The sequence below is a fragment of the Staurois parvus genome, unplaced genomic scaffold (assembly GCF_062004578.1).
Source record: "Staurois parvus isolate SC_StPar_1 unplaced genomic scaffold, SC_StPar_1.0 ptg000144l, whole genome shotgun sequence".
NCBI classification, from domain to species: Eukaryota; Metazoa; Chordata; class Amphibia; order Anura; family Ranidae; genus Staurois; species Staurois parvus.
Genome location: NW_028317940.1, coordinates 1,588,117 through 1,604,379, shown reverse-complemented (window position 1 = coordinate 1,604,379; position 16,263 = coordinate 1,588,117). Strand labels below are relative to the sequence as shown.

At 50.0% G+C, this 16,263-nt stretch overlaps 2 protein-coding genes across 2 annotated transcripts; one reads left to right on the top strand and one right to left on the bottom strand.

Moving 5' to 3' along the window:
- Positions 1 to 862: 862 nt before the first annotated feature.
- PICK1 (protein interacting with PRKCA 1) lies at positions 863 to 3,572 on the bottom strand. The gene has a single exon (XM_089673711.1). The coding sequence runs from the start codon at positions 3,379 to 3,381 to the stop codon at positions 2,185 to 2,187; it is 1,197 nt and encodes a 398-aa protein (XP_089529837.1). The 5' UTR covers positions 3,382 to 3,572; the 3' UTR covers positions 863 to 2,184.
- Positions 3,573 to 5,136: 1,564 nt separating this feature from the next.
- Positions 5,137 to 12,331, top strand: LOC149465059 (uncharacterized). Its single transcript, XM_089673699.1, has 4 exons — positions 5,137 to 5,229; positions 5,404 to 5,610; positions 5,766 to 5,901; positions 6,184 to 12,331. The coding sequence occupies exons 2-4, from the start codon at positions 5,476 to 5,478 to the stop codon at positions 7,590 to 7,592; spliced, it is 1,680 nt and encodes a 559-aa protein (XP_089529825.1). The 5' UTR covers positions 5,137 to 5,229; positions 5,404 to 5,475; the 3' UTR covers positions 7,593 to 12,331.
- Positions 12,332 to 16,263: the final 3,932 nt, after the last annotated feature.

Below are 16,263 nucleotides of genomic sequence, written 5' to 3'. Positions count from 1 at the left end.
TACACCAATTACAGCGTCCCTGATCACCCCCACACCAGTCACAGTGTCCCCGATCACCTCCACACCAGTTACAGTGTCCCCAATCACCCCAACACCAGTTACAGCGTCTCCGATCACCTCCACACCAGTTACAGTGTCCCCGATCACCCCCCACACCAGTCGCAACGTTCCTAATCACCTCCACACCAGTTACAGTGTCCCCGATCACTTCCACACCAGTTACAGTGTCCCCGATCACCCCCGCACCAGTTACCGTGTCCCCGATCACCCAAACACCAATTACAGTGTCCCCAAACACCCCCCGCACCAGTCACAGTGTCCCCGATCACCTCCCGCACCAGTTACAGTGTCCCCGGTCACCCCAACACCAGTTACAGTTTCTCCGATCACCCCCACACCAGTCACAGTGTCCCCGATCACCCCAACACCAGTCAGTGTCCCCAATCACCCCCCTCACCAGTCACAGCATCCCCGATCACCCCCACACCAGTCACAGTGTCCCCGATCACCCCCCGCACCAGTCACAGTGTCCCCAATCACCCCCGCAGTCACAGTGTCCCCGATCACCCCCCGCACCAGTTACAGTGTCCCCGATCACCCCCCGGACCAGTCACAGCGTCCCCAATTATCCCCCACACCAATCACAGTGTCCCTGATCACCCCCGCACCAGTTACAGCGTCCCCGATCACCTCCACACCAGTCACAGTGTTGCCTGCCACCTGTACTAACCGTGTCCGGTATTGAGGTGGTTAATATGGGCGTGGTTCTACAAGACTCTTACTGATAACTTATAGTACAATAAAGTTTTATAATACTGCATATACAGGAAATCGTATCATAATAAGAGCACAGACAAGGAGGTATTGCTCATTAGTGAAATGATTTATGTGTCTCATTATGTAATTACAAGTTTTGGAGCCCGTTTACACATCCAGTTGTAATTGCCGCCCCTCACAAAAGTAATCGATGGTTGAATCCCTTTTCAGAGGGTGGTTGACCAGCGGCTGCAAGCAGATAAGTCCCCTCCTCACCACAGGATTTAACAATGAAAAGCCTGCACCACTGCGAAAAGGGGGGGGGGGGGGCAAGAGTGATGAGGGGGACAGGGGGCTGAAGGGGGGGAGTGAGATGAAGATGAGGAAGAGGGGATGAAGACTAGGAAGAGGAGGTGTGGACAGGAGGATGAAGTTGAGGAATGGTAGGTGAAGAGGGGGGCAGGGAGGTGAAGAGGGGGTCATGAGGGGGACAGGGGGGTAAAGAGGGGGAGAAGGAGTGATAAGATGAAGAAGAGGGGATGAAGACTAGGAAGGGGAGGTGGAGGAAGGGAAGGGGAGGTGAAGATGAGGAATGGTGGATGAACAGGGGGGCAGGGAGGTAAAGATGAGGAATGGTGGATGAACAGGGGGGCAGGGAGGTGAAGATGGGGTCAGAGGGGTAATGATAGGGACAGGGGTGAAAAAGGAGAGAAGGGGTGGAGAGTGTTAGGAGGAGCGAAGGAGGGTTGTGAGATGAAGATGAGGAAGAGGAGATGAAGACTAGGAAGAGGAGGTGGAGGAAGGGACAGGAGGATGAAGACTAGAGATGGAAGGTGGAGGTGGGGACAGGAGGATGAAGATGGGGACAGGGAGGTGAAGATGGGGTCATGGGTGTGATGGAGGGACATGGAGGTAAAGAGGAGGAGAAGGAGTGAAGATTTGAGTGGTGAGATGAAAATGAGGAAGAGGGGGGTGAAGACTAGAGATGGAAGGTGGAGGTGGGGACAGGAGGATGAAGACGTGGTCAGGGAGGTGAAGATGAGAATGGTAGGTGAACAGGAGGCAAGGAGGTGATGATGCGGACATGGGGGAGATGAGGGGGACAGGGAGGTGAAAAGGGGGAGGAGAGAAGAGGGGGGCAGGAAGATGAAGATGAGGAATAGGGGATGAGGAGGAGGACAGTTAATAAATATCAATCATACACACCCACCCACCAGGCCATGTTCACTTGAAGATGTTTCTTGGGACAACAGTTCTGAGCTCCACCAGGTGATGATCTTGGTAAATGTCACAATATTATAATTTTGAGTTATCTGATACATTTTATCTGCAAAGCCCCTTCCCGTTGATTGTAGAACATCGTATTTTTCATCTTTGTAACAGATATCTTAGTCCTAAAGAACCCCACCCATAACGTGCCCTCAAAGTCTATTCATCGTCAATCAGTTTCTCCTCCGTATCTGTTCCTTTCTTCTTCTCCAGCTCTCCATCTTCATCGGTAAAAGCATCCCCCTGGCCGTAGGCGAGAGTAGTGTGGGCCAGATCAACCTCGATAGGAAATATATCGGCCTCCTTCAGGACTTCATAGCACTGGTCGTTATATTTAGACATGGCAGAGACAAAGCGCTGAAGCTGAAATACAATATCTTGAACGTGTTTTTGGTCCAGAAGCTCGATCTTTTCCAAGACGTCTTTCCTCATTTTCGCAAAACGCGAGCGGGCCTCCTGACGACACCTCAGGATCAACCGGTACTCGTAATTTCCAGTGCTAACGCGGTACAGAGGCTCCCCCAGAGCTATGCTGCTGTACTCCTCATCGTCCATCTCTTTTACCTTCAAGCAGTAGGACAAGTACTCGAACTTCACATCGAGGTACTTCCGGATTGTTAGCTTGGTGTCAGGAATGGCTTTGTTAAGGTAGGTGTTTAGATCATTCAGCATCGGTTTTATGGTCTTCAAAAGGCTGATGCCAAATTTTTCGATGCTGCGGTGTGCGTCGGCAAACATCACGAAAGCTTCGCTTGCTGCCGGCTGAGGCTCTCGGACACCGATGACCGAAAACACGTCACCGAAAGCTCTGTGTGTTTGCGAGAGTTCAAAAAATGCCCGCAGCAGGCGTTTGGTGTGCTCCATCATGCCTTTGTAAAACTCGGAGGTTTTTTCCAACTCTTCCAGTTTTTTCACCAAGCCATCGTTGCACAGGATGGCGCGACTCAAACCAAGGGCATCGGCAGTGCCTGAGCTCATGTTCTCCACCAGGCGATGCTTCACCTTCTTGAGTACGATATCCAGAGACTTGCCCTGCTTAGGGTCAGCTTGAAGCTTGTTGTAGTGAAGGGTGACTTCCCCTTTAACGTTTTGGATCATCTTGGCCACTTCGACTTTAGTTTTCCCTTTCACGGACTTCCCATTCACCCCGGTAATCTCGTCTCCAGCCGCAATGGTCCCGTCTAGCGCGGCAGGAGTATTGTCAAACACCTGCACGATGTAAAGACAAGGACAATGCTGGGCTCCTCCGCCGATGCTGATCCCGATGACATTCTGGGAATCTTTCTTAAGGGTGACTGTGCCGGGGACGGTTGGAATCCCAAGTTTGTCTTCGTCGAGGTCGTAATCATAATCCATCTCGCTTCGGCTGACGGTACGCCTTTCTCCTTATTTCGGGATGTCACAAAATCTCACGTCTACCCAGGCAGGAAGTATTGATGGAAGACAGGAAGTGATGTGTCCATACACACACAGCACGAGGGCGTGTTCACACGGCAAGACGGTTCTCGGGCCCGCGGCTCCTCTGAGCTCCACAAGGTGGTCTCACTTCTACCCAGACAGGAAGTCTCTATGGAAGACAGGAAGTGATGTCAGGTGTAAGTAGGAAGTTTTTGGTGAGAGGTGAGTTGGGAGGAAGTAGAAAGGAGACATTGCTGGAAGTGGCAGCAGAGGAGGTAATAGGATCTTATTTTCTATTTACACCCAGTAACCCCCCGTCGCGTCCATCCTCTTCCTCCACCATCATGTCCGTCCTCTGCCTCCATCGTCACACCTGTCCTCTTCCTCCATGGTCTCGTCAGACCTCTTCCTCCATGGTCACGCCCGTCCTCTTCCTCCATGGTCGCGTCGGTCCTCTTCCTCCCATGGTCACATCCGTCCTTTTCCTCCATGGTCGTGTCAGTCCTCTTCCTCCATGGTCGCGCCCGTCCTCTTCCTCCATGGTCGCGCCCGTTCTCTTCCTCCATGGTCGTGCCCGTTCTCTTCCTCCATGGTCGTCCCCGTCCTCTTCCTCCATGGTCGTCCCCGTCCTCTTCCTCCATCGTCACATCCGTCCTCTTCCTCCATAGTTACTGTGATGTCTTTTATCTCCAGCAGATGATGATACACACATATATAGTGTGGGAACCCAGATTAACCCCTTCAGGGGCAGAACATTCCCCCACTTCCGGAGCCGGAACATTCTCCTCATGTGGAGATGTGCGGAGGATAGAAGTTTTCTTTAGACATAAAGGCCAAAGATTAAACGGTTCCCGGACACTAAAACACAAGAAACACTAAACTGAATGTAATCCCACTGAGGACCGTTCTTCCATGATAGAGACCCTCATATTATCCCCCCTCCCCCTCATCCTAATATTGTACAACCAGTACAGTCCGGATCATACTCTGTTATCAATTATTGGTCTACAGGAAACCTGTATAGATCACATGACCAATGAGGATGGAGGAGGACCGGAGTCACATGACTGAGAGGATACTAAACCTCACCCTGGAGATCATCTACCTGCTGACCGGAGAGGTGAGGAGGATTCTGGGAGGTCACATGACATCACTCTCATCTCTATTAATAAAAGACAGACCTGACCGGAGAGGTGAGGAGGATTCTGGGAGTCTAACATGATGTTCCTATTGGTTCCCCAATACAGAGATTTCCTCTTCTGAAGTCAGGTGATCATATGACCATCACAGTGCCTCCATGTGACTCCCTAAACCCTGAGAGACACAACATGCAGAAGATTCTAGAAGTCACCAAGAACATGATGGAGCTGCTGACAGGAGAGGTGAGCGGTGCCGGGAATTCTGGGACATTCTCCAGTAACAGACAAGGGATGTGTCTGGATGGTGACTGTATCATTGTGTGTGTCAGGTTCCTATAAGGTGTCAGGGTGTCACTGTCTATTTCTCCATGGAGGAGTGGGAGTATTTAGAAGGACACAAGGACCTCTACAAGGACGTCATGATGGACAATCAGCCGCCCCTCACATCACCGGGTAAGAGGAGACTTTATTGGAAAGGAGAGAGCAGTACGGAGGATCCACCTAGATCCCCCATCATCTGATAAACACATATAAACAATGGATTCAGTCATTGTGTGTGTTTCCTACAGATGGATCCAGTCATGGGAACCCACCAGAGAGATGTCCCCGTCCTCTGTATTCCTGGGATTCTATACAGGAAGGTCACACCATCCCTCACCATCATCAGGTAGATGGATCCAGTCATGGGAACCCACTAGAGAGATGTCCCCATCCTCTGTATTCCCGGGATTCTACACAGGAAGGTCACACCACCCTTCACCATCAGGTAGATGAGGAACAGTTATTGGTAGTTATGATTTATACACAGCATGTTTATTACAACAACTGTTTTATTATTTAGCATGGAAACCTCGGGGATTATAATATTGTTCTCAAAGAAGAGTATAAAGAGGAGGATGAGGAATATGGAGTGATGGAGGAACTTTCAGAAGGACACAAGGACATGATGGAGCCACCTAATACCAGGAACCCACCAGAGAGATGTCCCCGTCCTCTGTATTCTTGGGATTCCACACAGGAAGGTCACACCATCCCTCACCATCATCAGGTCGGTGGAGTTGAGGGTCGGGAACATAAAGTGATGGAACACTCTGACATGTGGAGACGATGTGTGGACTCTACAAGATGAGATGTTCTATGTGATCTCACATCATAAATCCTTCTATGTTACAGATGTTATTTTCTGCCATTCTGTTGGTTTAGGGTGAAGATCTGATGGACATGAAAGTTGAGAGTGAAGTAGAAGAGACGTATGTGAGGGATGATCAGCAATATATGGAGGAGGCTGGAATGAGGAGGACATTCACAGAGGAGGACACTACTACAGAGATCAGCACAGGTGACCAGAATATATTCTTCTCTTATCTCTGCTCTGTTACCGCCCCCCCCCCCCCCCCCCCCGCCCCCATTTGTTCCTGCTCCTCTGACAAGGCGGAGTAAATGTAGAAGTGATCTGGAAGGAGGAGCAAAGGCTCTTTGACTGAAGAGGGGAGGAGTCCCGGCTGGTTGGGACATCCACAGAGAACATCTGCTCCCCCCTATCTCCCTGATCCAGATGGAATCTTGATGGAAGTGAACTAACCCTCTCCTGTCTATTGATGATGTTTTTCTATTTTTCCAGGACCCGCCATGGAGAAACCCTCAAAAGATCGTCTCACTTTATCTCCAGGTTGTAAAATGGAAGATGAGGACATCACAGGAGATTGTGTCGGAGAAAAGACAATGAGCTCCACTATGGATGGTGGACTTCCCAGTGTGGAGAGACCATGGGATCCCTCTGACTGTGAGCAACCTCGTACTGTGGGGGATGGGGCCAGGGATCCATGTGTCGGAGAAAAGACAATGAGCTCCACTATGGATGGTGGACTTCCCAGTGTGGAGAGACCATGGAATCCCTCGGACTCTGAGCAACCTCGTACTGCGGGGGATGGTGGAGGGATTAGGGGAAAAGGTGTGGAAAGTTTTAGCTCTGAATTAAGTCTTACTAGACATCAGAGATCTCAAATAGGTGAGAAGGTACATTTCTGTTCCGAGTGCGGGAAATGTTTTATTCAGAAATCCGAACTCACCAAACATTACAGAACTCACACGGGGGAGAAGCCGTTTTCCTGCTCTGAGTGCAGAAAAAGTTTCTCACAGAAGGTTAATCTTTCCAGACATCAGAGATTACACACGGGGGCAAGGGCGTATGTCTGCCTTGAGTGCGGAAAAAGTTGTGCGAAGAAATCAGAACTCGTTATCCATCAAAGATCCCACACAAGCTTAAAACCTTATTTCTGTCCTGAGTGCGGGAAATGTTTTTCACATAAGTCCTTTTTTTCCAGACATCAGCGACTGCACACGGGTGAGAAGTTTTTTTGCACTGAGTGCAGGAAATGTTATTCACAGAAATCAGAACTTGAAGCACATCAGAGATCTCACACGGGGGTAAAGCCGTATTCCTGTCCTGTGTGCGGGAAAGGATTTACACGCAAGTCCCATCTTTACACGCATCAAAGACTGCACACGGGTGACAAGCTGTATACCTGCTCTGAGTGCAGGAAAGGTTTTTTAAGTCTGTCCCATCTTAACCTACATCAGAGATTACACACGGGTGAGAAACCCTATCCCTGCCCTGAGTGCGGGAAATGTTTTTCACAGAAACCCCATCTTGACAGACATCTTAGATCTCACACGGGGGAGAAGCCGCATTCCTGCCCTGAGTGTGGAAAATGTTTTTCAGAGAAATCCAACCTAGCTGCACATCAGTTATCCCACACGGGGGAAAAGAGGTTTTCCTGCCCCGAGTGCGGGAAATGTTTTTCACGGAAATCAGAACTTGTCAGACATCAAAAGTCTCACACGGGGGAGATTTCATATTGCTGCTCGGAGTGCGGGAAAGGTTATTTAAAGAAATCAGAATTTATTATACATCAGAGATCTCATACGGGGGAGAAGCCGTATTCCTGCCCTGAGTGCGGGAAATGTTATACAAAGAAGCCCAATCTTAACAGACACCTGAAATCCCACACAGCCCTCGAGGTGCATTAGTGTCCTGAGTGCAGGAAATGTCTTCTATAGGGATGATATGTTGCAGTACATCAGTGGGAATGGATGCATTGCATTAGGAGGGGGCGTGGTTACAGAAAGCCTCCCCCTTCCTTGTATCCATAAAATATATTTTATTAGCTGTACCCAAGGTGAGATTTTCGGACCAGCATACTCCTCGGCACAATGACCCCTTCCGTTACATGGGCTTCTGATGTCACACGCAGAGCAGACGCTTTCCCAGAGCCCACCCTACAGAAGGCATTCATTAGCACAGTCAGGCTCTGCATTGCAAACAGCAAATGGGGAGACAACCAGTATAGTGTGCAGGAGTCTGTAATGGAGACAGGAGAACATGACACTCAGGGGGCAGGAGGACATAACACGCAGGGGTCCGGAAGACATGACACGCAGGGGTCAGGAGGACATGACATGCAAAGGTCAGGAGGACATGACACGCAGAGGTCAGGAGTCAATGAAACGGAGAGGTCAGGAGGACATGACACGCAGAGGTCTGGAGGACATGACATGCAGAGGTCTGGAGGACATGACACGCAGAGGTCAGGAGAACACGACACGCAGAGGTCAGGAGGACACGACACGGAGAGGTTAGGAGGACACGACCCGGAGAGGTCAGGAGAACATGACACGCAGAGGTCAGGAGAACATGACACGCAGAGGTCAGGAGGACACGACACGGAGAGGTTAGGAGGACACGACCCGGAGAGGTCAGGAGAACATGACACGCAGAGGTCAGGAGAACATGACACGCAGAGGTCAGGAGGACACGACACGGAGAGGTTAGGAGGACACGACCCGGAGAGGTCAAGAGAACATGACACGCAGAGGTCTGGAGAACATGACACGCAGAGGTCAGGAGGACACGACACAGAGAGGTTAGGAGGACACGACCCGGAGAGGTCAAGAGAACATGACACGCAGAGGTCTGGAGGACAGGACACGCAGAGGTGAGGAGAACACGACACGCAGAGGTCAGGAGGACACGACACGGAGAGGTTAGGAGCAAGTATATGATCCAAACGCACACGTTCCTGCGTTAAAAATGGCTGTGTGTATGAGTGGGTGCTGCAGTGACCGTCGGCTGGAACCAAACAGAATCAGCAAGGAAAAAATGTCACCAGCACACCGAGGATCACCAATATGGGTCCAAAGGTTTTAATAAACCATCACATAGTTACAGCAAGGCACAGGCAAAGACGCATCTGGAACGCATCTCGACTACGTATTCATAGTGCAAACCAGCCCTGAGAATGATGATAATCAGTCCATGAATGGAGCTGGGGAAAAGTGAAAGAAAAGGGAGTGATAAAATGGAAAAGAGGCTAGAAAAAAAAAAAAAAAGGAATGTATAGAGGTGACACAGCTCACCTACTTGCAGGAAGGAAGAGAGAGACCACTGTGAATAGTGCAAATGTGAAAAATCTAAACCAAAAGTTATCTACAAAACTATATACACTTCAATCATGAGGAATCATCATAACCAAAGTTCATCTGCGATCCAAAAAGCACAAATATGATGTGTTAGTATTAAGTCCCCTCGGTTGTGTTGTGTCAAGGGTATGGATCCAATAAGCTTCACGACGGAGGAGGAAGTTGTCACGATCTCCTCCTCTCGCCAATCGACTGACGTGTTCAATAGTCATGCCCCTCAATTCATGTACCTGGTGTCCTGCCGAAATAAAATGGACTGCTACGGGTTTGCTCAAATCAATGGGTTCACCTTTGGTACTCTTGACTAGAGCTGTCCTAATGTCACTCCTATGTTTCTGAAATCTTCGCTTAAAGGGACCTTTTGTTTTGCCCACATAAACTAGTGAGCATGGGCATTTCAGAATATAAACGCAGTGATCGGTGTTACAGTTCAGGTAACCCTGTATCTGGGAACGTTTCCCACTGTGGGGATGTGTGAAATATTCCCCACAGATCAATGAGTTGCATACATTACAATTGTAACACTTATAGCAACCCTGTCTTTCTGAGAACTTGAATACTGCCTTAGCGTATTTGGTCCTAGGGTCCGCTTGAACTAATAAGTCACGTAGGGATCTACCTCGCTTATGCGCCATCAGTGGTGGATTCTTTAAGTCGGGTGATAGAGTGTCATCAGCTCTAAGGGCCAAGCTCATTTCACTTCACTCTGATTGGTGGATGGTTTTTTTAAATAGTTCTCCAGTTTCTATCACGATTTGTCACATGCCTGATGAAGGGGTCCTGCGAGACTCCGAAACGTTGCCTTGCTGTAACTATGTGATGGTTTATTAAAACCTTTGGACCCATATTGGTGATCCTCGGTGTGCTGGTGACATTTTTTCCTTGCTGATTCGGAGAGGTTAGGAGGACACAACCTGGAGAGGTCAGGAGGACACGACCCAGAGAGGTCAGGAGAACATGACACGCAGAGGTCAGGAGGACAGGACACGCAGAGGTCAGGAGGACAGGACACGCAGAGGTCAGGAGGACATGACACGCAGAGGTCTGGAGGACATGACACGCACAGGTCAGGAGGACATGACACACACAGGTCAGGAGCACATAATACGCAGAGCTCAGGAGGACATGACACACAGAGGTCAGGAGGACATAATACGTAGAGGTCAGGAGGACATAACACTCAAGGGTCAGCAGGACATGACATGCAGAGGTCAGGAGGACATGACACGCAGGGGTCAGGAGGACATGACACGCAGGGGTCAGGAGGACATGACACGCAGGGGTCTGGAGGACATGACACGCAGAGGTTAGGAAGACATGACATGCAGAGGTCAGGAGGACATGACACGCAGGGGTCTGGAGGACATGACACGCAAAGGTTAGGAAGACATGACACGCAGAGGTCAGGAGGACATAACACGCAGAGCACAGAGGTCAGGAGGACATAACACGCAGAGGTCAGGAGGACATAACACGCAGAGAATAGGGGTCAGGAGGACATAACACATAGAGCACAGGGGTCAGGAGGAAATAATTCACAGAGCGCAGGGTTCAGGAGTACAGAACATACAGTGCACAGGGTAAGGAATACATAACACAGAGCACAGGAGTCAGAAGTACTTCTGACCCCTGTGTGTACGAACAAAACAAAAAAATGGGCAGGCTCAATGGACCACTCGGTCTTTTTCTGCCGTCACTTTTCTATGTTTTTATAACACAGAGAACACAGGGTTCAGGAGTACACAACAGAGGGAAGGGGTCAGGAGTACACAACACATCGAGTGTAGGGGTCAAGAGGACATACACACAATGGCCAGGAGTACAGAACACACGGAGCGCAGAGGTCAGGAGTGCAGGACACGCATAGCACAGAGGTCAGGAGTACAGAACACACTGGTCAGGAGTGAATAACACACAGAGCACTTGGGTCAGGAATGCACAACACACAGAGGTCAGGATTACAGAACACACAGCGCAGAGGGACACACAGCACAGAGGTCAGGAGTGCAGGACACACAGAGGTCAGGAATGCAGAGTGCAGAGGTCAGGAGTGCAGTACACACATAGCGCAGAGGTCAGGAATGCAGGACACAGCACAGAGGTCAGGAGTGCAGGACACACAGCACAAAGGTCAGGAATACAGAGTGCAGAGGTCAGGAGTGCAGGACACAGCGCAGAGGTCAGGAGTGCAGGACACAGAGCACAGAGGTCAGGAGTGCAGGACACACAGAGATCAGGAGTGCAGGACACACAGAACGCAGAGGTCAGGTGTGCAGAACACACATAGTGCAGAGATCAGGAGTGCAGGACACACAGAACACAGAGGTCAGGAGTGCGGGTCACAGCGCAGAGGTCAGGAGTGCAGGACACACAGCACAAAGGTCAGGAATACAGAGCGCAGAGGTCAGGAGTGCAGGACACACAGACCGCAGAGGTCAGGCGTGCAGGACACACATAGCGCAGAGATCAGGAGTGCAGGACACACATAGCGCAGAGATCAGGAGTGCAGGACACACATAGTGCAGAGGGCAGGAGTGCAGTACAGAGCACAGGGGTCAGGAGTGAATAACACACAGAGCACATGGGTCAGGAATACACAACACACGGGGACAGGAGGACAGAACACACAGAGCTCATAGGTCAGGAGTACAGAACACACAGCGCAGGGTTCAGGAGTGCAGAGCACATGGGTCAGGAATACATAACACACATAGCGCAGAGGTCAGGAGTACAGAACACACATAGCGCAGAGCACAGGAGTACAGAACACACAGCACTGGGGTCAGGAGTAAAGAGCACAGGGGTCAGGAGTTAATAACATACAGAGCAGAGGGGTCGGGAGTTAATAACATACAGAGCACAGGGATCAGGAGGACATAACACACAGAGCCCAGGGGTCAGGAGGACATGGGCGGTTCTGTAGAACTGAAACATACAACGGTACTTGTGCTCATAGCTCATAAAATCAGAATAAATACGTTCCATCAACCTACAACTAAGATTTTAGAATTAATTTGAGAGAAAATCCCTCCAGTCTTAAATATTCTTTGGAGTCTACCACGTGGGATGACCGTGGTACCCTTCTAAGTCTAGAGGTACCCCCTTTATAACATCTGTAGGGGGGTCATTAGCAGTTAGGCGTCAACCTCAACTCCAACAAATTCAAAATTGTGAACGTGTTTCTAACCTGCTGGTTGCTACTTTTGTGAAATATTTGTAATACCAAAGAACTGAGAGAATATCTATGGTATCATACCACCCCTCAAAAAAATAAAAGGAAGACTTTGTAATCCGAGTCTAGCATCAAGTCTATGACACTCCTGGGATATGGATCTGGTCAGGTAAGTCGCAGAGGGGGTCGTTCATCGGTTTCAGCTGCTTTGTTGTTCATGAAATTAACAACAGGGGCACTAGATGGGCAACAATGAGACAACCCCCAAAACAGGAATGGTTTTACAGGTGGAAGCCACTGACATTTTTTCCCTCCTCATCTTTTCTGACTGTTTTTCACTCGTTTTGCACTTGGCTAGGGTCAGTGTCACTACTGGTAGCATGGGGCCATACCTGGACCCTACAGAGGTTGCACAGGCAGTCCAACTCCTCCAGGATGGCACATCAATATGTGCCATTGCCAGAAGGTTTGCTGTGTCTCCCAGCACAGTCTCAAGAGCATGGAAGAGATTCCAGGAGACAAGAGCATGGAGGAGATACCAGGAGACAGGCAGTTCCTCTAGGAGAGCTGGGCAGGGCCGTAGTAGGTCCTTAACCCATCAGCAGGACCGGTATCTGCTCCTTTGTGCAAGGAGGAACAGGATGAGCCCTGCCAGAGCCCTACAAAATTACCTCCAGCAGGCCACTGGTGTGAATGTCTCTGACAAAACAATCAGAAACAGACTTCATGAGGATGGCCTGAGGGCCCGACATCCTCTAGTGGGCCCTGTGCTCACTGCCCGGCACCATAGAGCTGGATTGGCATTTGCCATTGAACAGCAGAATTGGCAGGTTCACCACTGGTAATCTGTGCTTTTCACAGATGAGAGCAGGTTCACCCTGAGCACATGTGACAGACGTGAAAGGGTCTGGAGAAGCCACGGAGAACGTTCTGCTGCCTGTAACATGGTACAGCATGACCGTTCTGGTGGTGGGTCAGTGATGGTCTGGGGAGGCATATCCATGGAGGGACGCACAGACCTCTACAAGCTAGACAATGGCACCCTGACTGCCATTAGGTATCAGGATGAAATCCTTGGACCCATTCTCAGACCCTGCACTGGTGCAGTGGGTCCTGGGTTGCTCCTGGTGCAGTGGGTCCTGAGTTCCTCCTGGTGCAGTGGATCCTGGTGCAGGGGGTCCTGGGTTCCTCCTGGTGCAGTGGGTCCTGGATTCCTCCTGGTGCAGGGGGTCCTGGGTTCCTCCTGGTGCAGTGGGTCCTGGGTTCCTCCTAGTGCAGGGGGTCCTGGGTTCCTCCTGGTGCAGTGGGTCCTGGGTTCCTCCTGATGCCGTGAGTCCTGGGTTCCTCCTGGTGCCGTGGGTCCTGGGTTCCTCCTGGTGCCATGGGCCTGGGTTCCTCCTGGTGCAGGACAATGCCCAGCCTCATGTGGGGAGACTATGCAGGCAGTTCCTGGAGGATGAAGGAATTGATACCATTGAATGGCCCCCACGCTCACCTGACCTAAATCCAATAGAACATCTCTGGGATGTCATGTTTCGGTCCATCTGACGCTGCCAGGTTGCACCTCAGACTGCCCAGGAGCTCAGTGATGTCCTGTTCCAGATCTGGGAGGAAATCCCCCAGGACACCATCCATGGTTTCATTAGGAGCCTATCCCGATGTTGTCAGGCATGCATACAAGCATGTGGGGGCCACACAAACTACTGAGGACCATTCTGAGTTGCTGCAATGACATTTCAGCCAAATGGACTTGCCTGCTGCTTCATTTCTTCACTTTGATTTTCGGGGTGTCTTTGAATTCAGTCCTCTGTAGGTCGATTATTTTAATTTCCATCAAACAATGGGGTGTCCTTACGTTCCTCACACATCACCCCGTCCAAGTCAGTATGGAGATCCAGCAGGAGATTTGTCCCTATTGAGATCTGATGGGTTTGCAAAGTTTTTTTTTATTTTTTTGGAGCCGTGTATTTCAATGTCACAGGCATTGAGGGCCCAAATACTCCCTACTCCAGGGAGCAGAGCATCCGGCTACCAAGTTGAGTCCATAGATGATGTAGCACCCTCTTAGTTAGGCTGCTAATAGATGTTTTTAGTTTTGGCTCCTCTGTAGTCAGAGGAGCAGGCAGGGCTGTCTTAATGCATGGGCACTGTCCAGGGGCCCCATGTACATGGGGGCCTCGTGATAATTTTACATTACATTATACTTGCCAACTGTCCTGGATTTGGCAGGACAGTCACGCTTTTTACCAACCTGTCCTGGGATTGCCCGGTCAGCATCCTAGAACCTGTACTGTGCCTCCTGACTCCCCCTGTACTGTGCCCTTCTGACTCCCTCTGTACTGTGCCCTCCTGACTCCCCCCTGTACTGTGCCCTCCTGACCCCCCCTGTACTGTGCCTCCTGTCTCCCCCCCCCCCCTCCCCGTACTGTTTCCTCCTGACTCCCCCCTGTACTGTGCCTCCTGTCTCCCTCCCCGTACTGTGCCCTCCTGACTCCCCCCTGTACTGTGCCTCCTGTCTCCCCCCTGTACTGTGCCCTTCTGTCTCTCCCCCATACTGTGCCCTTTGTGTTGATTAGTATTTGATTTATGATATGCTTTTTATTGTTTAAAATCCATTTGATTGAAAGACAGCCCTGGGAGCAGGGTTTGATTGTTTTTGGCTGTTCTGGGTTATGATGGTTACAGGCTCAGCTACCCCTCTGTGTCTCATTGAGGAGTTATTCTGCCTGCGGATGATGCCGAGTCAGCAGGTGACTTAGACTGGGTCTAAGGAGGTTCATCATGGCATAAAGCCGCATTTGAAACAAAACAGAAAATTGGGGGGGGGGGGGTTCTCTCTGTTAGATGTGATGTGAGTACACTACAGCTGTCCTGAGGTCTATGAGAAGGGGGAGAGTCGGCTGTGTCAACAAGGACAAGCTGGGAACACCAAACTACTAAGACACAAGATGAAGACTAAAACCTACAGGATGGGCCGTACTTGTAGTGCTAGGAAATGGAGAAGGAGAAAAGAGAGAAGAAGGAGAACAGAGAGGAGAAGGAGAACAGAGAGGAGAAGGAGAAAAGAGAAGAAGCAGAAGAAGAAAAGAGGAAAAGGGAGAAGGAAATAGGGAAGAGAAGAATATTCTTGAGGTTGGAGGTGGTGATGGTGCGGAGGAGGAATTACGGGAGGAATGATAGATGGGTCTATGGACTGATGGACTTATCATTGGAGTATACTACAGACGTCATCCTAAGGTCTATGAGAAGGGGAAGAGTCGGCTGTTCCAACAACTATATGGTAAGGATGCACCAAATTTTTGGCAGCCGAAATGTTTAGACCGAAATTACCCTTATCGGCCTTTGGCCATGAAAATTGTCATCGACCCCGCTGACATAGAAAAGATGGAGGGGGGTTTCTCTATGTTAGATGTGATGTAAAAGTGAGGAAGAAAGATGGTCTTGTGGTTGGAGGTGGTGATGGTGCGGAGGAGGAATTACGGGTGGAATGATAGATGGGTCTATGGACTGATGGACTTATCATTGGAGTATACTACAGACGTCCTGAGGTCTATGAGAAGGGGGAGAGTCGGCTGTTCCAACAAGGTGATGGTACGGAGGAGGAATTACGGGTGGAATGATAGATGGGTCTATGGACTGATGGACTTATCATTGGAGTATACTACAGATGTCCTGAGGTCTATGAGAAGGGGGAGAGTCGGCTGTTCAAACAAGGTGATGGTGCGGAGAAGGAACTACGGGAGGAATAATAGATGGGTCTATGGACTGATGGACTTATCATTGGAGTATACTACAGACGTCCTGAGGTCTATGAGAAGGGAAAGAGTTGGCTGTTCCAACAAGGACAACCTGGGAATACCAAACTACTAAGACACAAGATGGAGACTAAACCTACAGGATGGGCCGTACTTGTAGTGTTACAATAGGGAGAAAGAGGAGAAAAGAGGAAAAGGGAAGAGAAGAATGATCTCGTGGTTGGAGGTGGTGATGGTGTGCAGGAGGAATTAAGGGTGGAATGATAGATGGGCCTATAGACTGATGGACTTATCA